The 22883-nt window shown below is 43.9% G+C and overlaps 1 protein-coding gene across 1 annotated transcript; it reads right to left on the minus strand.

Annotated features, from left to right (window-relative positions):
- Window positions 1-3603: 3603 nt before the first annotated feature.
- On the minus strand, window positions 3604-22767 carry LOC147460139 (common plant regulatory factor 1-like). The gene is made up of 7 exons (XM_086511250.1): window positions 22679-22767; window positions 22529-22571; window positions 22429-22453; window positions 4621-4850; window positions 4471-4548; window positions 4195-4320; window positions 3604-4074 (listed from the first exon to the last, which is right to left on the minus strand). Exons 1-7 carry the CDS (start codon window positions 22705-22707, stop codon window positions 4048-4050), a joined length of 558 nt encoding a protein of 185 aa, XP_086367376.1. The 5' UTR covers window positions 22708-22767; the 3' UTR covers window positions 3604-4047.
- Window positions 22768-22883: the final 116 nt, after the last annotated feature.

The following is a 22883-nucleotide window of genomic DNA, read 5'->3' on the forward strand; positions in this document are numbered from 1 at the left end:
ATAGCTATGGAGGGTGACAATGCTGCTTAGGCATGGTTGGAGGTGGAGTTTAGAGTATGCAGAGCAAGGGAAAACGAAAGAGAGAGAGAGAGAGAGAGAGAGAGAGAGAGAGAGAGAGAGAGAGAGTGAGTGAGTGAGTTTCGACCAAGTATTGCTTTTGAACCCTTATTTAAAGTACTAAAACATGTGATATTCATGCTAAATATCTATATTAATATATTTTTTTTCACATTAGCTATCACAAAAAGCCTATTTATGAAGAGCCAAGATTTTAGTTTCTTACCAAAAGATTGATCCAACAAGAAGGTTTAGAAATATTTATGAAGGCACATAAGGTTTGTGCTCCAAAACTTTCTTGGCTTTTTAAACTGGTCGGATCTTGAAAGTAGGTTAGTGCAAATAACTTTACATCCCTTAACCAGTGTCAGAGAAAAACCGGGGTACATTGTATTTCAACGGCTAAAATCATAAAATCCCGAATTTCGAGCTTGGCCTTGAAGAGAACCGGAAAATTGACACAATTTTTAGTGTAAATTAACAAATGATCACACTCATATCCCACGTACCCCTTGCTGAAGGGAATTTTGTATCACACTAGTCCACATTTTGAAACTCATCCCATCAAATTCATTAATGCACCTAAAATATCAAATATATTAGAAAGACTACAAAATTTTCATGATTAGTCTAATTGAAATATCAATTAACAATAGCCTTACAATTAAACGATACTTTCGAGATAAACAATCGTTACCCTTTTGTAAGAATCAATTTAAAAATTTCATATATACATTGTGTTGATTAATACTAAAGCGAAAATCTTCCCTACTTAGATGTCTTTGCTTATCTATATAAATCATGTATTAACTGAGAGTAGTAGTAAAAATATTTTTAAAAGCAACAATCGCACATTCTACCATTTTTATGTGAGCAACAATCCAATATCAAAAGAGTGTGCATTTCAACGTTTCAATTTTAAAGCGATAAAAAGAAAGATTAGTTTTCAATGTTTCATGAATCCAAAAGACACGTGTGATGGTACCCTACATAAGACATTCTACATTTTTTAAGAGAGTACAATACCATGTCATATTCATGCTAAAGATTTGCATTAAATATTACTTTTTCACACCAAGAATATGACAAAAAGCCTATTCAAGCAAAATCTGGACATAGTTTATGACAAGCCGATTGACCAGTGTTCGGGAAAAGTGTGCCTCAACCTAGCCTTGAGGTGGTTGCAAAATCAAAGTAGCCGGTTGAGGGGAGGGCAAGAAGGAGAAAATTCCACCTAAAATACATGAAAAATAGTGCAATTTTGTAAAAATACTGGCTAGCATTGTAAAATTTCCGGTTCATATTTGTCTTGGAGGGATTTTTGTATGTTTGTGAAAACGAATGTTCCCGAACATTGCAATTGACTATAAATGCGTAGGCGCTTTGTGCTGCAAAACTTGAATTTTTCAATTGATCGGATAATGAAAGTAGGTCAAGGCAAATAACTTATCATCCCCTTAGTATATAGGGATGTCTTCTAACCAACATAGTGCTTATCATCTCGATTTATTTATGTAAAAAAAAGGCCCATGAGATGTGTAGCAGACATAGTGATTGCCAAGATAGAGAGGCACAATATTTCCTTCATTCAATAGCCTTTCAAGTAATTTGAGGAGCATAGTGCTCACAAGTTCCATAATTGGATTCAAAAATCATAGGATTAATAAGAATATGCTTGAATTACACACACACAAAGTATGCAAACGACAATCATGAAAACCAAGGAGAAAACAAAAGCGCATTATAAATAAATGGCCCATCCTTGACTTGGAAGCAGTATTTTTACAAGCATTCCAGTAGTAGGTCTTACACATTTTAAAAAAGAAAGTACAATGAGAATCAGGGAAGATGCGTGCTTGCAATCAAACAAGAAGTAGATGCGCGCTGGCAATCAAACAAGATGCGCTCTGGTAAGGCGAGGCAGGCAGAGTGCGTAGGCGACGTCCAAGAGGGTGCAGGCTGCAAGAGGGCGAGGGCCAGCATCGAACAAAGCCGGTAGCGAGGCAGGAGTTAAATGGTTTTTTTTTATAAAAACGAGCCCTTATATTTACAACTGCGCAACTTGGCTCGCCTGGTTACGGGGTCTGCACGGGAGCCAATATGCGCACATGTTGCGTGATCGAATCGCAAGTTACCTTTTAGAAGGGTAGGCATCTCGAGTTAGGAGCCTAGGAGGTGAGCCTCTGGTCGAAGGAATCTGAAAAACTAATGAATAAACTAACATACGAGCCAGTAGGAGCACTTACAGTATAGATATCAAAGTTGCAAGCTTCAATATTGAAAGTACCATCTACAACAATGTTTGAGATTGTTAAAATTCTACGAGGTTGCGATCAAATTAGCCACTTTATGCATCCAATTTTTACAACTCACAACTTCACTTGTTCCATTGCAATACCTAAAACTTCAATACATTCCATGAATTGTTAATAATTATAAAACTTTGCATCATTGCAAAAACACGGACATTTTCAAGATATTAAAGAACTTTATAGATAGAATGACATCACTTAGCAATTCAGAGAGTCCCACAAGCACCCAAAAAGACAACCCAATACAAATTTCACTTCATTTATATCTCTCACTATAGGAAGACTACAAAAAAAAAATGGAGATAGTCAAGTGGTCGCAACGAAGGACTCTTGTGCTACAGCCATGCTCAACATCGCATTTGAAGCGGTCTCTGAGCTTTCCCTCCTACATGTCCCCAAGTGATTCACAAATAATCCGCCTTCCATCTGAACGCCCTCAGCTTCTGCCCTGCTTTTGGGATAAGGACCTGCACTCCATAAGAATTTTTGGAAAATATAGGCTTCGAAATTTGTTAAAAAATAAGGACATTCTCGAACCTGTCTCATAGGCTGATTTCCACCTCTAGTAGAAGTTAAAAACTTTCTTTACCATATTCATGAGGCTCATTTCAGCCTATAATATAAGTTAAAAAGCTTTCTTTCTTTCTTTTGCATTATGCACACATCATTTTCCTCATGGATATGGTCACCATAAGAAAGGGAAACGGAAAAACCAGAGTTTGGAGTTTCAATTGAGATCGAAACAGTCAAGAAACAAAAGAAATGTTGTTTCTTTTAGTTTTTTAAATTTAACTTACTGTTAAATTACCATATGACTTCAAAACATATAGAGCCACCCACATAGCCACTAAAAAATGCCCACAAGCCACAATAAGTGCCACAAGAGTCACAGAGAGAGAGAGAGAGAGAGAGAGAGAGAGAGAGAGAGAGAGAGAGAGAGAGAGAGAAGAAGAAGATAATTTTTAACTTCGTGGGAAACTATCCCAAGAGACCTCAAAGATCTACCCGACCAGAGTTGAACTCAAGACTTGTTATTCAAGACGGAAATGACATAACCAATCTACCACACTTGGGGTGATAGAAAGGTTATACCATTCTCCCTTTTTGTTCACACACACCCGAGAAGAAGAGAAGTGCACACAATGCAAAGTCTGTCATGGAATACTCCTCTAATCTTCTTGAACTTGTCACTTGAAAGCAAACTAATAAACTTTTTCACAAAGACTCGCTAGTGGCAGGCGTAAACTTCAGCAATTGCAGTCTTGGGAAGAGGCTTACGAAAAAAAATTAATGCTAAAAAGAAAAATGGAAGAGCCCAGTAATATATATTACAAAATGAATAGCTGCACAGAGCTTCCTGATGTACATGCATTGCCTTCCACTCCTCTTTGCAGAGTTTCTTTCACCCAAAAAAAAAAGATCACACTCATCAACGAGCTAACTTCACCAAGGATGCAGCAGAGTAATCCATCACACAAGCAAGGACGTTTCCCTCCGCTCAAAATTCAGTTGCAGACCTGTGCTTTCCTCAACAAAGAGCGAGAGCCCACAGATGGGTCCATGCTAACGTTGCATAAGAAGGAGAAACAAAAGGCTGTTTCCCTCCGACTCTCGGATCCTCCATACCGATGTGGAGCTAACCACCTTCCAGCAAGGGAGCACCAGTTTTCAAAGAATCTCAACTTTGCCCTTTGTGTACTCGCTCCTTCACACAAAACACAAAGATAGATGCAGTGAGAGACACAAGGCAGACTATCCACCAAAAGATGCACTTGTCCAATGAATCGACAGCTTCACTGAAGTGAATATGATACTAGTAACTCACAAGAAGTGCGTCCTTTTCAGAAGAAAGCTTCCTGTAGAGGTCCCCCAGTCTGTTGACCTCAGATCTGAGAGAATCGTTTTCAGCTGTCAGAGCAGCCACCTTCTCTGCAAGCTCTTCATATTCAAACTGCCAAAGGTCGCACACCATGATTGTCAAAGCGTCTGGTGCATTTGTTGGTAAACAGAAAGCCCAACCTTCTAAGTTTCCATACATGCTCATTGCAAGCAATTCGACCACGGCCAAAACAAATTTAACATCACATACAAACAAACTTACCTGTTTTCGCATGCGGGATCGTCTTGCCGATTCTCGATTTGCTTGTTTCCTCTTCTCTCTCCTTTGCTGCTTATCGTCCTGCACATGGTCAAAGCCTTCCATTATAACAGGCGGCGATGATGCAAACATAAGTGACATTAAGCAAATTACCTGTAGCCACATCTTCCCACTGCCTTTGGCTTCACCATTAAATGGCATGGTTCCCGCAGGAGCAAGTACATACTGAGGCTTTAACGCTTCATGACCCGTAGATACTGCAGGATTACTCCAGTACTCCATGCCAACATCCATGCCATGCGTTAGCATTAGTGGCTTCTCCATAACCATATGCCCAGTAGCGATTGGACCATGCACAAAAACTCCATTTGCTTCATTGCTCCCTAACACACATAAACTCCCTGAATAATAGATCAAAGAAGAAAAGATACCCAAAACAAATTCCTCTAAACATAAACAGACGGTGAAAGCTGGTCAGCATGTCAGAATTAAACAGATCCCTCCCTCCCCTAGGCCGGGGCCACTTTTTGCATGTGCATCGACAATCAGCTGTTTTCCATTCAACATAAAACTGGTAGTAGGCAGGGGTGCTAATGTGAGCACCAATTTTGTATGATCCAAAATCAAAAAATGGTATTTAGCACCATCCCCTCAAAATTACACATCGATGACCATGAGTGGTCATCATCCTGCCCTCTCACCTCCCTTTGCTTTTGATCTCCAAATAAATTTTCAGCAGTAACATCCTTTTAACACTTTCATGTGCAACTTGCAGCAAAATATAAAAGCATAGGTGTTCCAAATCTGTACATTAAGGGAATTGCAAATTCGTGCTATGTACTCGTTTGACATAGCAGCAACCAGCCTGCATCAGAAGGGAAAACGCGGCCTTGCATTGACTAATATGTAGCTGATACGGGCATCAATTGTGAGCAACCTTTGCAATCACTTGCAGCCAGATCAACCAGTTTGTCACCACCACCCTTAAATCACATTCAATACATCCAAAGCAGGCAGAGCTGATCTTAATTGAGGCATGGATGCAGGTTCCAATTTCACATGAAAGTAAGAGCAGAATCATAGCATTTGGAAGGCAATGATGATAAAGACAACATAGGGTTCCGCAGGCTGTTACACTTCGAACCAACCCATAGGAAAAGGGAAAGGTTTTAGGACCATAGCAATCTTGTAGGATGACTCAATTCACATCTCAGACAACTTTCTCAACTGCTCACCTTATGGTCCGTAACACATCAATAAATACCCAACCGGGGGCACTAACAGTGGCAGTTCGGGGCTGCTGACTTTCTATCATGTGGGAGCATATTGCTCCAACCATATGCTCCACTAGCCATACAACAATGCCAAGAGAGATGGAGCGATGGGGATGAAACACCCCTCTCAGCACTGCTGCTAAAACAACCCATAGAAGCTAAAGGTGTGATGGTAAAGTATGCTCAGAAACAACCTTCGCGAAGATGCCTACTGCATTGTCTGCTGTAGGAAAAGTTCCAACCAAAATCCGCTCAGAAACATAGTGATACTCAACCTCTCTATACTCCTTCCATGACCATAGACCATACCATAGACCTAGATGAATCCAGGATAAGCCCAGATTCACCCTTCAAGGAAAGTGCAAGGTATAGACTCATGGTAGTCACCCACAAGCCAATATAACCATCAGCTCCATCCTGCATAGTATTGACTAAATACCACGACATCCCCACCAACGTCATCAGTGCCCAATAGTGGGTGTAGAACTAGGTACTAACATATGCTCCAAACACGCGCGCACACATACATCCATGAGCATACATCAACACAAAGTTCAAAGTGTTGAGTTTCTGTCATGACTCCGAAGATCTAAGGCAGACTCGACCATAATGAAGCCAATTGTAACGGGGCCGGCACCACATGCCAACAGAAAAGAACAGACTTTAGACACTTCAAACAAATGAACTGAAAGATCTCGAGCAAATCTCATCAATCAAGTAATTCTTCAAGTGTTTCGCAAATCTCGGGTCTTTGGAGTATTAGATCAATCTTTTCGCACATATGCCAGCCTACAATTGACATTCGTACTCCGTTCTGGCAAACTTTTCTGCCAAGAATTTGTCCAAATCTTCATTCCTTTCTTCAATTCTTGCGCCAGATTTCAACTTTTCTCTGCCCACCCACTGAGAAATGTTACCTCTGTGAGATTCTCCGCAAGAACCCGTGTGTAATTCTAGAGTTCTTTATGGCTTATGCCTTATAAGACAGAGCAATGCAAACAGGAGCGCGCCCAATGCGCGATGTACAAAGGGTGGGAGTGGCTAATAAGTTCGGAGTCAAGACACGAAGATTCTTTCACAAAACCTACGTGCGCTGCAAAAAGGATCGGATCCTCCATAGAAGAAGAATCTTTTTGAGCTCTGATACCACTGCAACAGGCTTGGACACTCCAAGCGAGAATGAATAGCAACACACAAATAGAAACTTCAAAATCACTGAACTTTAATAGAAAGAGAGAGAGCGAGAGAGTCGACATGGCCCGGCAGAGTTCCGTGCCCAGAGGTATTGGCCCCAAAGTCTAGCGTCCCTCTCGGTATTTCTTTATCATTAATCATTGCAAAGTACAACTCCCAAGGGACCTCTGCTCTCAGACTCTACGTCCAGATGCTCTGCAAAGTGAGGTCCCAGGGGGTGTTATAAATTTACAAGGGATGCCAAAAGCAGAGCCCCAAAAGCCGTTAGTCCAAAAGCTTCAAACTCAAAACTACTTGTCACGTGACACATCCAACCCTATGTGTCCGTGGACAAGCTACAACATGACAAGGGTTCACTCAGTCCAATCAGTCTAGCTTAGGAAGTGTTCTGGCACTTTTGTGAGTCTGTTCGCAGACCGTGCATGCCCAAGAACTTAGAGTAGATGCATATCCTCTGGTTGCACAACGCATGATCATCAGCATTACCATCAAAATCCAACAGAATCCATCAGGAGCATTTTCCAGTGCATTAAACCTATTTTCCCTATTTTTGACATTTTTCACTTATTATTTTAAGTGACTTTTGTTGGGAACTGAGTAGGGCTAAGATAATATATAAGCAAACCTAAGCTAGTACTATTTGGCAGAAGAGCAAGGAGAACATAGGCCACAGGCAGCAGGTTCAAGCAGGACCTTTCCCCCTTGGTGACGATTTCCTCCAAGCAAGACCACCATCTCCTGGCGTTTTTCAGCATCGGCCTCATCGCCACAGAGTCCAGTACCCTAGCGTTTTTCAACATCAGCATCATCACCCTTCTCCCTAGCATTTTCAGCAGCGCTATAGCCTCATCAATTCAGCGATAAGACCTCAGAAATTCAGCGGTTTGAAGCACCAGAAACTCAGCCAAAATCAGCGTTTTTCCCACAGCTTGATCAGCGTTTTTAGACAGCCTAAAACCAGCGTTTTGCTTCATCAGATTTCAGCCTTCTGGCGTTTTTGGACAGCAGAACAAGCACGCAGATTTTCAGCCAACAAATCGGTCTCGTCATCCACGTTGTCGACATCGACATAGCCCTAGACTTGCATCAGTTCTCATACATCCACTTTGTACCAGTTTGTGCAATCAATAGTAGACCACTCTCACCAACGAGTGGGACCTTCGGAGGAGGGGTTTTACAACGTCTCTGGTGTCGTATTCTCTTCTCTTTCTATCTCTCAGTCTTATACACCTTCTCGCACAGTGTCCACATTCACTTTTGTTGTGTCCATTGCACTCTCTCATTAAGAACGGCAGGCTCTCCCTTCCATAAGTAAAAGAAACCTTCAACATAGTTTGGAGCACTCATCTTGAGCAAAGTTCATCATTCATTCCGCTGCACCTTACATTGGTACCAGAGCTTTGACAATGTTCTGTATCACTCAAGGAAAGCACCACAAGAATCACAAGATTTTTTTTGCTTGTTGCGGTCGCACGAACCAAAGTTCACTTGGGCGTGTCGATTCCTAATCGTGTTTTTGAAGAGTGACAGGAATCCCAGGAAAGAGGGCTTGTCCAGCCTCCCCTTGCGCCTCTTTTCACTCATTGAGAGCGGACCGTGCACTTAGCGGCCGGCCAATCGACGTGAGGTGGGAAAAAGCAACCTTGGTGTGAGCGCAAGGCCGCCAAGGGGTGTGCCCGCGGGAAAGAGCAGAACTCGGGTGAAGAGAAGATCCTTCTCTAACACAGATTGCAAGCAAAAGAAGACCCTCAAGAACCTCAAGAACTCAAGACCCTCAAGAACGCAAGAACCCAAGACCCACAAGAACCTAAGTTCCTTGTGAACTTAAGAACCAAAGATCACAGTGCATGGTCATCACCCGAAGTGGAATGGGTACTTCGCATGGAGGTGGTGAGCATGGGAGTGCGAAGAAGAGTTTTCCCCACCAGGAGGTTTTCCCGACCCTCCCCTTTCCCATCTACGCCACGAATTGTACCAAATCCTATGGAGGCTATGGTCAAGTCGATGATGGAGATGATGGCACAACAACAAGAAACGACTCGGGTTGCGATGGCACAACTAGAAAGAAAAGCAAAACGACACGACGCCTTGGAGCGCGATCAAGCGCGCTAGGCAGCTGAAGAACGACAGATCGAGCGTGCGGTACAGAGTGAACAACGCATGCAAGAGTTGGTCCGACATGTTCTCGCTTCGAAATCCGAGACAGCCAAAGATGTTGGTGGTTCATCATGTGGCGCAAGCTGAGATTCGGACTCCAACAACCAAGTCACAGAGAAGATCCAGTTCAGTAAGTATGATGGTAAGATGGATGCCACGGTTATTCATTCTTGGTTGCATCAATTTAATGCTTATTTTGCGACAACTAAGAAGACAGGAAATAGCAAAGTTTTGACGGCAACCATGTACCTTGCCGGTGATGCCATCAACTGGTACCAGCAAGAGGCACAGTTAGCCACGCACCTAGAGGAAGCCGACGAATTCGCGCCCCTTTCCTGCAATTGGGCCGACTTCTAAGACAAGCTCAAGGCGCGGTTTATGCCTCCGCAGTACCTAGCACGATTGAAAGAAGATTGGCGCAATCTCAAGCAACATGGTATGCCAGCCATGTCTTTTTCTAACCGTGTTTGGCAACTCGGCACTCAATTACGCAAATCGGATGATGAGCGCAAAGAGGCTTTCCTTTTTGGGTTAAACGAATATATCAAGTTTGATGTAGAAGTCTTTGACCCCGCGGATCTTAACAAGGCGGTAGCGATTGCTCTCTCCCAAGAGATGAAGCACAACAAGGGAAAGCCTAAGGAGAACAAGACTTCTTAAGGAACCTCTCAGAATTCTCAGAACACGCAGATTACAGATTTTGAGGGCAAAACAAATTCGAAACGGGGGTAAAACTTTAGGATGCCTAATATGAATGGTAAGAATGGAAACTCTTATAGACCATCTTCCTCTAATTCTTCGGAAAAGAACTCTCACAATGAATCTAAGGGTAAAGCTAAAGCACCTGCAAAACCTAAGCTAACCCCGCATAAAAAAGGTACACAAGGCATTATAGGAGGATACATCACAGCTGAAGAACAAGTGACTTATGCTAAGGAAGGTCGATGTTATCAATGTCACGTGAAGGGTCACATTAAGAAGGCTTGTCCTAAGACAGCCCCACCTAAAGAACCAAAGGCACCCACAGCAACCACAAGCACTTTAATGAACCAAGCTGAATCTTCGACACACACATTGGTGAGTCTCTCATGAAGTGTTATGGTCATGTAAAGGGTCAGCGTTTTATCATATTGTTTGATCCAGGCAATATCCATGTCACGTGACACATCCAACCCTATGTGTCTGTGGACAAGCTACAGCGCAACCAGGGTTCAGTCAGTTAAGTCAGTCTAGAATAGGAAGTGATATGCTACTTTTGTGAGTCTGTTCGCAGACCGTGCATGTCCAGACACTTAGATTAGATGCATATCCTCTGGTTGCACACAGTATGACCATCATATTCCAGTCAGATCCCATTAGTAGCATTTTTACAGTGCATAGACCTATTTTCCCTATTTTTGACATTTTTCACTTATTATTTTCAAGTGACATTTGTTGGAAAGTAGGTAGGGCAATTTTGCTAAGTTTGTATAAATAAAAACCTAGCGCTAGCACTTTCTGGTAGAGAGGCAACAAGAGCATTGCTCACAGGCAACTTCTCAGCAGGACCCCAAGGACTTCTAGCGTTTTTGCTACACTGCAGCTTGGCTAGCGTTTTTGGACACGACCACAGCAGATCAGCCAACGTTTTTTCTCTGCATCAGCTTGGCGACAAGACTACAACAGATCAGCCTAGCGTTTTGCATTGCAAGGCCACCGGCAGCAACAGAAGACAGTTTTCAGCCTAGCGTTTTTGCATCAGCATAGCGTTTTGCAATTTCCCCGCGACGGAACATCAAGAAACCCTAGCGTTTCAGTTTTCAGCCTTTAGCACTCGTCGAAGAAGTCCCGAACGTCGTAGATCTCACCTTCCCGCAGCAGATCCTTGTCGCACGGTCAGATTCCGCAAGGTTTACAGATTCAGCCCGAAAAATGCAGATTTCAGCATTTGCGGTTTCAGCGCGTCATCGTCGTATCATCGCCATCAACATCGTCATCGACATAGAGTCAGAATTCAGCAGATAAAGATTTGCAGATTTCAGCCCTTAAAGTTTTCAGTTTTCAACCGTCTCATCGTCGTCGACATCATCGGCAAGTCCAAGCATTGTAGAGATTTGTGCAATCATAAGTAGACCGCTCTCGCCATAGAGAGTGGGGCCTTCGGAGGAGGGTTTTATAACGTCTCTGGTGTCGTATTCTCTTCTCTATCTCGCAGTCTCATGCACTTCCATTTAGAGTGTCCATTCACTTTGTTTGTGTCCATTGCACTCTCTCACTTAAGGAACGGAAACCTCTCCCTTCCGTAAGTAAAAGGAATCCTTGAGCACAATTCGGAGCACTCATCTTGAGCAAAGTTCAAACATTCATTCTGCTGCACCTTACATTGGTATCAGAGCTTTGGCAGTGTTCTGTATCACTCAAGGAAAGAACCACAAGAACCACAGAATTTTTTTTGCTTGTTGCGGTCGCACGAACCCAAGTTCGCTTGGGCGTGTCGATTCCTAGTCGTGTTTTTGAAGAGTGACAGGAATCCCAAGAAAGAAGGGTTTGTCCAGCCTCCCCTTGTGCCTCTTTTCACTCATTGAGAGTGGACCGTGCACTTAGCGGCCGGCCAAGCGACGTGAGGTGGGAAAAAGCAACCTTGGTGTGAGCGCAAGGCCGCCAAGGGGTGCGCCCATGGAAAAGAGCAGAACTCGGGTGAAGAGAAGATCCTTCTCTAACACAGACTGCAAGCAAAAGAAGAACCTCAAGAACTCAAGACCCTCACAGAACCCAAGACCCACAAGAACCCAAGTGCCTCGTGAACTTAAGAAGCCACAACTTCAATGCATGGTCATCACCCGAAGCGGGATGGATATCGGACATGAGAGTGATGGGCAAGAAAGTAGTGAAGAAGAATTTCAACAACAGGGAGGTTTTCCTGACCATCCCCCTTCGCCATCTACGCCAGGAATTGCACCAAACCCCATGGAAGCTTTGGTTAAGTCAATGATGGACATGATGGCAAAGCAAGAGGCGACTCGCATTGCCGCGGAGCGTGACCACCAAGAGAAACAGGATCGCGATCGCTTGGCGGCCGAGGAACAGAAAGAAAAAAAAGCGGCAAGAAAGGCCGGCTTGGAGCAAGCTCGCTTGGTGGCCGAAGAAAGAAAGGCCGACTTGGAGCAAGCTCGCTTGGCGGTCGAAGAAAGAAAGGCTACTATTGAGCGTCAGCTTGTGCAAGCGCGCTTGGCGGCCGACGCAAGAAGGGAATCGGCCGAAGAAAGAAAGGCTACTTTGGAGTTAGAGCGTGAGGCCCAGAGAGAACAACGCATGAACGACTTGGTACTACATGTCCTCACCTCGAAACCTGAACCGGCCAAAGAAGTTGGTGGTTCATCAAGTGGCACAAGCCGAGATTCGGACTCCAACAAGTTAACAACCCCGTCACCGAGAAGTTGACGTTCAGTAAGTATGATGGTAAGATGGACGCTAGTGTTATTCATTCTTGGTTGCATCAATGTAATGCTTATTTTGCAACAACTAAGAAGCAACCTTGGTGTGAGCACAAGGCCGCCAAGGGGTGCGCCCACGGAAAAGAGCAGAACTCGGGTGAAGAGAAGATCCTTCTCTAACACAGACTGCAAGCAAAAGAAGAACCTCAAGAACTCAAGACCCTCACAGAACCCAAGACCCACAAGAACCCAAGTGCCTCGTGAACTTAAGAAGCCACAACTTCAATGCATGGTCATCACCCGAAGCGGGATGGATATCGGACATGAGAGTGATGGGCAAGAAAGTAGTGAAGAAGAATTTCAACAACAAGGAGGTTTTCCTGACCATCCCCCTTCGCCATCTACGCCAGGAATTGCACCAAACCCCATGGAAGCTTTGGTTAAGTCAATGATGGACATGATGGCAAAGCAAGAGGCGACTTGCATTGCCACGAAGCGTGACCACCAAGAGAAACAGGATCACGATCGCTTGGCGGCCGAGGAACAGAAAGAAAAAAAAGCGGCAAGAAAGGCCGGCTTGGAGCAAGCTCGCTTGGCGGCCGAAGAAAGAAAGGCCGACTTGGAGCACGCTCGCTTGGCGGTCGAAGAAAGAAAGGCTACTATTGAGCGTCAGCTTGTGCAAGCGCGCTTGGCGGCCGACGCAAGAAGGGAAGCGGCCGAAGAAAGAAAGGCTACTTTGGAGTTAGAGCGTGAGGCCCAGAGAGAACAACGCATGAACGACTTGGTACTACATGTCCTCACCGCGAAACCCGAACCGGCCAAAGAAGTTGGTGGTTCATCAAGTGGCACAAGCCGAGATTCGGACTCCAACAAGTTAACAACCCCGTCACCGAGAAGTTGACGTTCAGTAAGTATGATGGTAAGATGGACGCTAGTGTTATTCATTCTTGGTTGCATCAATGTAATGCTTATTTTGCAACAACTAAGAAGGCAAAAAATAGCAAGGTTTTCACGACAGCTATGTACCTTGCCGGTGATACCGTCAATTGGTACCACGCATGGCAAGAAGCACAGCTAGCCGCGCACCTAGAGGAAGCCGACGGAGACGCGCCCCTTTCCTTCAATTGGGCCGACTTCCAAGACAAGCTCAAGGCGTTGTTTATGCCTTCTTTGTACCTAGCACGATTGAAAGAAGATTGGCGCAATCTCAAGCAACATGGTATTCCAGTCATGTCTTTTCCTAACCGTGTTTTGCAGCTCGGCACTCAATTACGCAAATCTAATGATGAGCGCAAAGAGGCTTTCCTTTTGGGTTAGACGAATATATCAAGTTTGATGTAGAAGTCTTCGATCCAATCGTTCTCAACAAGGCGGTAGCGATTGCTCTCGCACAGGAGATGAAGCACAACAAGGGAAAGCCTAAGGAGAACAAGACTTCCTCAAGTACCTCTCAGACTTCTCAGAACCCTCAGAACGATAAGAATGGTAAGAATGGTAAGAACGATAACTCTTCTAACCAATCTTCCAATAATCTCTCAAAAAAGAACTCTCAAAATGAACCTAAGGGTAAGGCTAACACAATTGCTAAACCTAAGCTCACTCCAGATGAAAAGGTAGCACACGGAATTTTAGGAGGATACATCACGTCGGAAGAGCAAAGCACTTATTCTAAGGAAGGTCGTTGTTTTCATTGTCACATTAAGGGTCACATAAAAAGAACATGTCCTAAGCTTGACTCTAATGAATCTAAAGAATCCACATAACCCACTTCCTCTGTCAATGCAATCAATGACAACACGAGTGCACCCCAAGTTTCTCCTGACCCTCCCATTGATGAGTCTCTCATTAAATGTAATGGTCATATGACGGGGCAACGTTTTGTCATATTCTTTGACCCAGGCAGTATGCATGATGTGATCAGTCCCTCTCTTGTTGAGAGAGCCCGCCTAGAGGCTAGTCAGAAATCTCCTCTCGAGCTCTCTGGCTTCGCTCGCGGTATGGACTCTCTCATCACGAAAGAGTGCCTTGATGTGTTGTTTACAGTTCAACAAGCTGCTTTCCGTAGAAAAAAATTTCTCTCTCCTCTCTCAGTATGTGATATGATTTTGGGCATTCGATGGTTTTGTAAGCATAACCCTCTCATTGATTGGGCGGAAAATACATTCACTTTCAATGCCAAAAGTGACTCTCCCATTGCCATTCATGGAAAGCAAGTTGTTCATTCTCCATCTCTCATTGCTAATGTGCAGGCGAAGATTGGACGGATTCAGGAGAAGGAGACTCTCTCAGTCTCTTCTTCTCCAAAGCATGACACACAGGATTTGCATGATGATTTGAATGATAATGATGAGCATGATGATTTGGATGACAATGACAAGCATGATGATTTGCATGATGATCAAGATGTGATTTCTCACAAGCATGATGATTTGCATGAAGAAGATGTGATTGTTCACAAGAAGGATGAGTTAGTGGATACTTTTTCTAGCAAAGCTAACCTCATTGCAGATTCGATCAATCACGAAGAACCGATCTTGCCTCTCGAGCCTAGGTCCAAAGAACCCTTACAAGAAGTACTATGTGTTCGAATGATTCGTCAGCACGTTCGAGTGTTTCATTCGTGATCGTTTCCTGTATTTTCGTCATTGTCTTTATGTGATCCCTTTCCTAGGCATGACATATTGCACGTTGAGCACCTTTCACTCATGAATGACCACGAATGTATGCGGATTGTTCATGAAAAGCTGAAAAGTATGCATTCAAGGAAGTCACATTTCATGTCTCTTTCTTGCACAACACAGTCGTAGAAAGAGCACAAGAAAGTATGAGCACCAAGCATGGGCATTTCCGTTGTGAATTGCCACAGTTGATTGATTTAGATCAACAAGACAAGATTCGATCTCATTGTTTGCGTGTGTTTGATGAACGGTTTGGCACTCCGTCTCTATGGTCATCTACATTGCATACACAGTCTTTAGAGAAGACGATATTTTCTCCAGTCACTTTACATGGAATGGGTATGTTCATGTTTTTGTGTTGGAAGTGGTTTCAGGAATTTTTAGCCTTGGAGATTCTTGAAGAAGGAAGAAGCACGACTCTAGACGAAGTTGAAGCATTGAAGGAGCCACAGAAGACTGTCACTTTCGGCGCGGCCCAAAGAAGCAAGCGTTGCAGACCTTTATGAAGTTCAAGTACCGCACGACCCAAACATCAAAGTGGGCCGGCAAAGAGTCCCTTCCAGGATTCCGGATGCTATTGGCGATCTCCCTCCATGCCATACAGTTCGGTACCAGTACCTCACTTTGAAAAAGAGGGGATGTCACGTGACACATCCAACCCTATGTGTCCGTGGACAAGCTACAGCACAACCAGGGTTCAGTCAATCAAGTCACTCTAGAATAGGAAGTGATATGGCACTTTTGTGAGTCTGTTCGCAGACCGTGCATGTCCAGACACTTAGATTAGATGCATATCCTCTGGTTGCACACAGTATGACCATTAGATTCTAGTCAGATCCCATCAATAGCATTTTTACAGTGCATAGACCTACTTTTCCTATTTTTGACATTTTTCACTTATTATTTTTTAATGACTTCTGTTGGAAAGTAGGTAGGGCAATTTTGCTAAGTTTGTATAAATAAAAACCTAGCCCTAGCACTTTCTGGCAGAAGAGACAGCAAGAGCATTGCTCACAGGCAACTTCTCAACAGGACCCCAAGGACTTCTAGCGTTTTTGCTACACAACAACTTGGCTAGCGTTTTTGGACAAGACCACATCAGATCAGCCAACGTTTTGTCTCTGCATCAGCTTGGCAACAAGACTACAGCAGATCAGCCTAGCATTTTGCATTGCAAGGCCACTGACAGCAGCAGAAGACAATTTCAGCCTAGCGTTTTTGCATCAGCATAGCGTTTTGCAGTTTCCCCGCGACAGAACATCAAGAAACCCCAGCGTTTTCAGTTTTCACTCTTAAGCACTCGCAGAAGAAGTCCCGAACCTCGTAGATCTCACCTTCCCGCAGTAGATCCTCGCCGCACGGTCAGACTCCACAAGGTTTACAGATTCAGCCCGGAAAACGCAGATTTCAGCATCTACGGTTTCAGCGCGTCGTCGTCGTATCGTTGCCATCGACATCGTCATCCACATAGAGTCTGAATTCAGAGGATAAAGATTTGCAGATTTCAGCCCTTAGCGTTTTCAGTTTTCAGTCGTCTCGTCGTCATCCTCATCGTCGTCGACATCGTCGGCAAGTCCAAGCATTGTAGAGATTTGTGCAAAGTAGACCGCTCTCGCCATAGAGAGTGGGGCCTTCGGAGGAGGGTTTTACGTCGTCTCTGGTGTAGTATTCCCTTCTCTATCTATCAGTCTCATGCACTTCCATTCACAGTGTCCAATCACTTTGTTTGTGTCCATTGCACTCTCTCACTAAAGGAACGGAAGGCTCTCCCTTCCGTAAGTAAAAGGAATCCTTGAGCACAGTTCGGAGCACTCATCTTGAGCAAAGTTCAAACATTCATTCCGCTGCACCTTACAATGCATGATGTGATTAGTGCCTCTTGTTGAGAGAGCCCGCCTAGAGGTTAGTCAGCAATCTCCTCTCGAAGTTTCTCGCTTTGCTCCTGGTATGGACTCTCTCATCACGAAAGAGTGCCTTGATGTGATGTTTACAGTTCAACAAGCTGCTTTCCGTAAGAAATTTCTTGTGTCTCCTCTTTCAGGATGTGATATGCTTTTGGGCATAAGATGGTTTCGTGAGCATAACCCTCTCATTGATTGAGAGACTAACACTCTCACTTTAAATGCCAAAACTAACTCCCCCCTCATCATTCGTACTGACGAGGGCTTGCATTCTTTGCCTCTCATCTCTCATGTGCAAGTAAAGCGTGAATTACGACGAGGAGCACAAGCGGCATTCATCTATGCTGCTCCAGTTTCCCAGAGCATTCACGCTCCAGCTAAGTATTCAGATTTGTTTACCAAGTTTAAACATCTCTTTTTGCAAGACGATCTTCCACCCCGTCTCCCACCCAAGCGGCCGGAGAACCATCGTATCGAGCTTATGGAGGGGCCACGGCCTATCAGTAAGGCTCCCTACCATTTGAACAAGACAAGGGAGGAAGAGTTAAGAGCAACAACTCACGGAGTTGGTGGCTAGAGGATTCATACGTCGTAGTGTAAGTCCTTTTGCTGCTCCTATTTGGTTTGTTCGCAAGAAGGATGGTTTGTCTCGTTTGTGTGTTGATTACAGGGCATTGAACAAGATGACCGTCAAGAACAAGTTTTCGATGCCTCGCATTGAGTATATCCTTGATCGCCTCAATGGGGCAAAGGTTTTCAGCAAGGTCGATCTCAAGAGTGGATCCCATCAGGTACGAGTATTCAAAGGCGACATCTTCAAAACTGCTTTTCGCACCGAGCGAGGGCAATGGGAGTATATTGTAATGCCTTTTGGATTAACAGGTGCCGTGGGTACATTTAATCGTCTCATGGTAGGTCGTTTCGACGATATGGTCGGTGTATGTGTATTCATCTTTTCGGATGGTATTCTCATTTTTTCTGCATCATGGGAACAACATGAAAGGGATGTCGAAAGGATACTAACCCGTTTGGATGAGTGTCAATTGTACATTGCAGCTAAGAAGTCTAAATTTTTTCTTAATGAAGTCACTTATCTGGGTTATATCATTTCTACAGACGGCGTCAAGGTAGATCTTGCGAAGGTTGAACAGGTTCGTAATTGGGATTTGCCCAAAACTGCATATGATGTGCGTTCGTTTCTTGGTTTATGTCAAGCATATAGTTCGAAATAGAGAATTTTGCACGCATTGCTGCACCTATGACTGATGTTTTGAAAGGGGTCAAGACTGGCCGTCAACACATAGACTTGCCCGAAGCAGCCATTGAGGCTTTCGCAGCTCTCAAGGTTGCGGTGACAGAAGCACTGTGTCTTATCCTTGCCTCTTGGGATGATCCTTTTGAGGTATGAACGAATGCGAGCAATGTCGCCATAGACGCTATGCTTCAACAACATGGTCGTCCTGTAGCTTTCCTTAGCCGGAAGCTCAATAGTGCGGAAAAGAATTATTCAGTTTATGATAAAGAACTTTTGTCTGTCATTCACTCTCTTAAGCATTGGAAGCATTTTCTTTATGGTAGAGAGTTTACAGTTCGCACAAATCATCAAGCCCTCAAGTGGCTCCAGTCTATGCCTAGTGCACATTGGAGTGACTGCCAAGCACGGTGGTCACAATTTTTTAAGCAATTTAGAGGTTTGATTGAGTATGTGCTTGGAAAAGCTAACCCTGTTGCAAATGCGTTGAGTCGCAAAGGACAGATTTTGGCTCTTGAGTCAAGATCCGCATTTTCTATTCAGGGTGTGTCTTTTGACAACATGAAGAATCACTATGCGGATTCCGAGTTTGGTAAACATTGGTTGCAAGCTTTTGCTTCCCAAGGGCCAAGCAACTATCTCATTCGTGATGGTTTGTTGTATTTTCGTCAACGTTTATGTGTGTTTCCCTCTCTCAGGCCAACCATATTGCATGATGAACATGATTCTCTCACGGGTGGACACAGGGGAATGAACATCACTTTGGAAAAAATAGAAAGATTCTTTTATTGGCCTAAAATGCGAAAAGATGTATTTCGTTATGTCACACAGTGTACCATATGTCAAAAGGTAAAAGCTCCTCGGGGTAAGCAGCAAGGCCTCTTGCTTCCGTTGCCTATTCCCGATGGACCTTTTCAAGATATTTCCATGGATTTTGTGACTAACCTTCCGCCAAGTTTGCATTCAAGGAAACACTCAATGTTTGACAATTGTCGATCGTTTCAACAAGTTTTGCATGTTGATTCCTTGTAAAGCCACAATCACTGCACAAGATGTAGCACGGTTGTTCCTTAAGCATTGGTACCCCCTCTGTGGTTTGCCAAAATCAATTGTTTCAGATAGGGATATTAAGTTCACGTCATATTTTTGGTGCGCACTCTTTGAAAATTTTGGTATTAAGTTAAATTTTTCATCAGCTTTTCATCCACAATCAAATGGGCAAACAGAGATTTACAATCGCTTGGCTTTTGATGTTTTAAAGTCATATGTGCATGATCAGTAGTCTCATTGGGAGCTCTATCTCCCATTCGTTCAGGCTATTTTGAATGACTTTTTCTTCTGCCACCATTGGTCGAACTCCGTATGCTTTTGGCCGTCCGTTCCAATCGCTTTTGACTTGTTCGGTCAATCAAATACCTGATGCCAATGCTGAAAGTCAGTCATTAGATGAGATTTTTGAGAGTGTGAAGCTTCGGCTAAGCAAGGCTCAAGAATCTTATTCACGGCAGGCTAGTAAGCATCGTCAGGATGGAAAAGGATGTTTCGATCAAGGAAGGGGATTGGGTGTATTTGGGGGTCATGAAGCAACCTCTTAAGCATGTTGGAAAGAAGTGTCCCAAGTTGTCTTTTCGTATGTATGGTCCATTTCCAGTCATTAAAAAGATAAATGAGGTTTCAATGAAATTACAATTGCCTAACTTATGGTCAATGCACAACGTTTTCCATGTTTCTTGGTTGAAAGTGTTTCAGGGAACACCTCCAAAAGACATTTCGGAAGAAGAAGAACCAGAGATCATCGATGAAGCTGAAGTCATGGAGCCGGAGCAAGTGTTGTTGCATCGGTTTCGACATGGTTCGAAGAAGCAAGTGAGACAATACTTTTTGAAGTTTAAGGATCGAGGGACCACGAAGCGGTGTGGGTCGACGAAGAGTTTTTCAAGGATTATCCAGAGTTGTTGGCAGACTACAAGGAAGCCATGCAGTTCGATACCAGTACCTCACTTTATAAAGGAGGGGATGTCACATGACACATCCAACCCTATGTGTCTTTGGACAAGCTACAGCATGACAAGGGTTCAGTCAGTCTAGTCAGTCTAGCTTTGGAAGTGTTCTAGCACTTTTGTGAGTCTGTTCGCAGACCGTGCATGCCCAGGAACTTAGAGTAGATGCATATCCTCTGGTTGCACACCACATGATCTTCAGCATTACCATCAAAATCCAAAAGAATCCATCAGGAGCATTTTCAAGTGCAATAAACCTATTTTCCTTATTTTTGACATTTTTCACTTATTACTTTAAGTGACTTTTGTAGGGAACTGAGTAGGGCAAATTGGGTAAGATAATATATAAGCAAACCTAGGCTAGCACTATTTCGCAGAAGAGCAAGGAGAACACAGGCCACATGTAGTAGGTTCCCCCTCTCTCTCAAGCAAGACCTTTCTCCCTTGGTGGCGATTTCCTCCAAGCAAGACCACCGTCTCCTGGCGTTTTTCAGCGTCAGCCTCATCGCCACAGATTCCAGTATCCTAGCGTTTTTCAACATCAGCATCATCGCCCCTTTTCCCTAGCGTTTTCAGCAGCGCTATAGCCTCAGCAATTGAGCGATAAGACCTCACAAATTCAACGGTTTGAAGCACCAGAAACTCAGCCAAAATCAGTGTTTTTCCCACAACTTGATCAGCGTTTTTAGACAGGCTAAAACCAGCGTTTTGCTTCATCAGATTTCAGCCTTCTGGCATGTTTGGACAGCAGAACAAGCACGCAGATTTTCAGCCAACAAGTCGGTCTCGTCATCCACGTCGTCGACATTGACATAGCCCTAGACTTGCATCAGTTCTCATACATCCACTTTGTACCAGTTTGTGCAATCAATATAGACCACTCTCGCCAACGAGATTGGGACCTTCGGAGGAGGGTTTTACAACGCCTCTGGTGTCGTGTTCTCTTCTCTCTCTATCTCTTAGTCTCATACACCTTCTCGCACAGTGTCCATTCACTTTTGTTGTGTCCATTGCACTTTCTCATTAAGAACGGAAGGCTCTCCCTTATAAGTAAAAGGAACCTTGAGCACAGTTCGGAGCACTCATCCTGAGCAAAGTTCATCATTCATTCCGCTGCACCTTACACTACTTGCCCAAAAAGCTATCAGCGCAAATTATGGAATTCCGTACAGTCTTCCACATCAGCAGCTGTCAGTGCAAAACGCAAAAATCTGTATTGCCTGCCACGTCAACACAACGAGCACAAATCATGGCCATCCGTACAACCTGTCAACACAAATCACAGTGATCCGTACAACCAGTAAGCACTTTTCTTTTTATTGATTCCAATGTCCCTAGGGCCCTGTCGATAGGTGTCTTATAAGTTGGGACAACTATGGGCATGCCACATCATCTGTTTGTGACACACTAATGAGTTTGACCAGGGCTAAGTTTTTGGGTGAAACTGTAGCACATCCGCCAATCCAAGAATCCAATTGACGCGGGGAATGGCTAGTTGGATTCTTGTAACCTAAACACAACATGCATGTCATGCCAGATGTCCACCGTAGTGTAGCAACATCTGTCAAAACGCTTGTACAATCCATTTATGCAAGAGGGTTCCAAAACTGGAAAACCTAATCTAATAGACTCGTCCAAACATGCATGTCCTACAAACACACTCACAACATTGCCGGTACTAATCCTCCTAGGATTCTAGACACTCCTACCTAAGGATAGGTGGAAAACTGGCTCTCGAATTCGATGAAGCATATGGTCCCATTTGTAGACCTAAGAGACCCCTACTCCATCATCGTAAAATGATGCAGACAAAATCACTCAAATGAGCTGACTCCACTATAGCTTAAGACTGAGCTCAAGAGTAACGACTTTAGAGACTGCCTACTTGTGGTTCTTCCTTTCTTCTTTCACTTCAACCAATTTATATGGTCTTATTGGATCAACCAGCTTTTACTGCTTATACGTTTTGATATTCAACTGCTTATGTGTGTGAGTTGCAAGCATGTTGCATGTTGCATGTGCATGTTCCTTCCAGGAAAAAAACCAAAGATGAATCAGTACCCAAAGCCTACTGTAGCGAAGAGAATCTCACCAAAGAGTTCTGCCGTGGTCCGAGTCTGCACACACAATTCAAAGTTAGCTGAAGGAAATACTAAAATCCGAGAAGCTCGTTGAGAATTGGATTCACTAACCTCATGACTCCTTTCCCATGACCCATCACTTCCACTCTCTCCACTAGTAAATGAAAACAAGAAGCGACTCTCTCTCTCTCTCTCTCTCTCTCTCTCTCTCTCTCTCTCACACACACACACACACACACACACGACCGTGGGTGCGCCTACCTCGAAGACTGATCACAGTCGGCTGGCATCTCTGATAGCTCCCGTCATGCGACTTATTAGTCTCACTGACCGGCCGAGACGAATAGTCATTCTTTTGAGGGAAAATTACCAAAATACCCCTCCAATTTGTGGAAATTCCCAAAATACCCCTCAAATTTCAAAAATTCCCAAAGTATCTATTTTAGCCGGATTGTTCAAGATTTTC

Source organism: Adiantum capillus-veneris, chromosome 4, assembly GCF_014529385.1.
Source record: "Adiantum capillus-veneris isolate H3 chromosome 4, ASM1452938v2, whole genome shotgun sequence".
Taxonomy (NCBI): Eukaryota; Viridiplantae; Streptophyta; class Polypodiopsida; order Polypodiales; family Pteridaceae; genus Adiantum; species Adiantum capillus-veneris.

Coding starts and splice junctions, on each gene's coding strand:
- LOC147460139 (XM_086511250.1), bottom strand. CDS start 22,707: ATGCCAGCCGACTGTGATCAGTCTTCGAG. Junction 22,572..22,678: donor GACTGTGATCAGTCTTCGAG/GTAGGCGCACCC, acceptor TTCATTTACTAG/TGGAGAGAGTGGAAGTGATG. Junction 4,851..22,428: donor GACCACGGCAGAACTCTTTG/GTGAGATTCTCT, acceptor TATGTGTGTTAG/GGAGCAATGAAGCAAATGGA.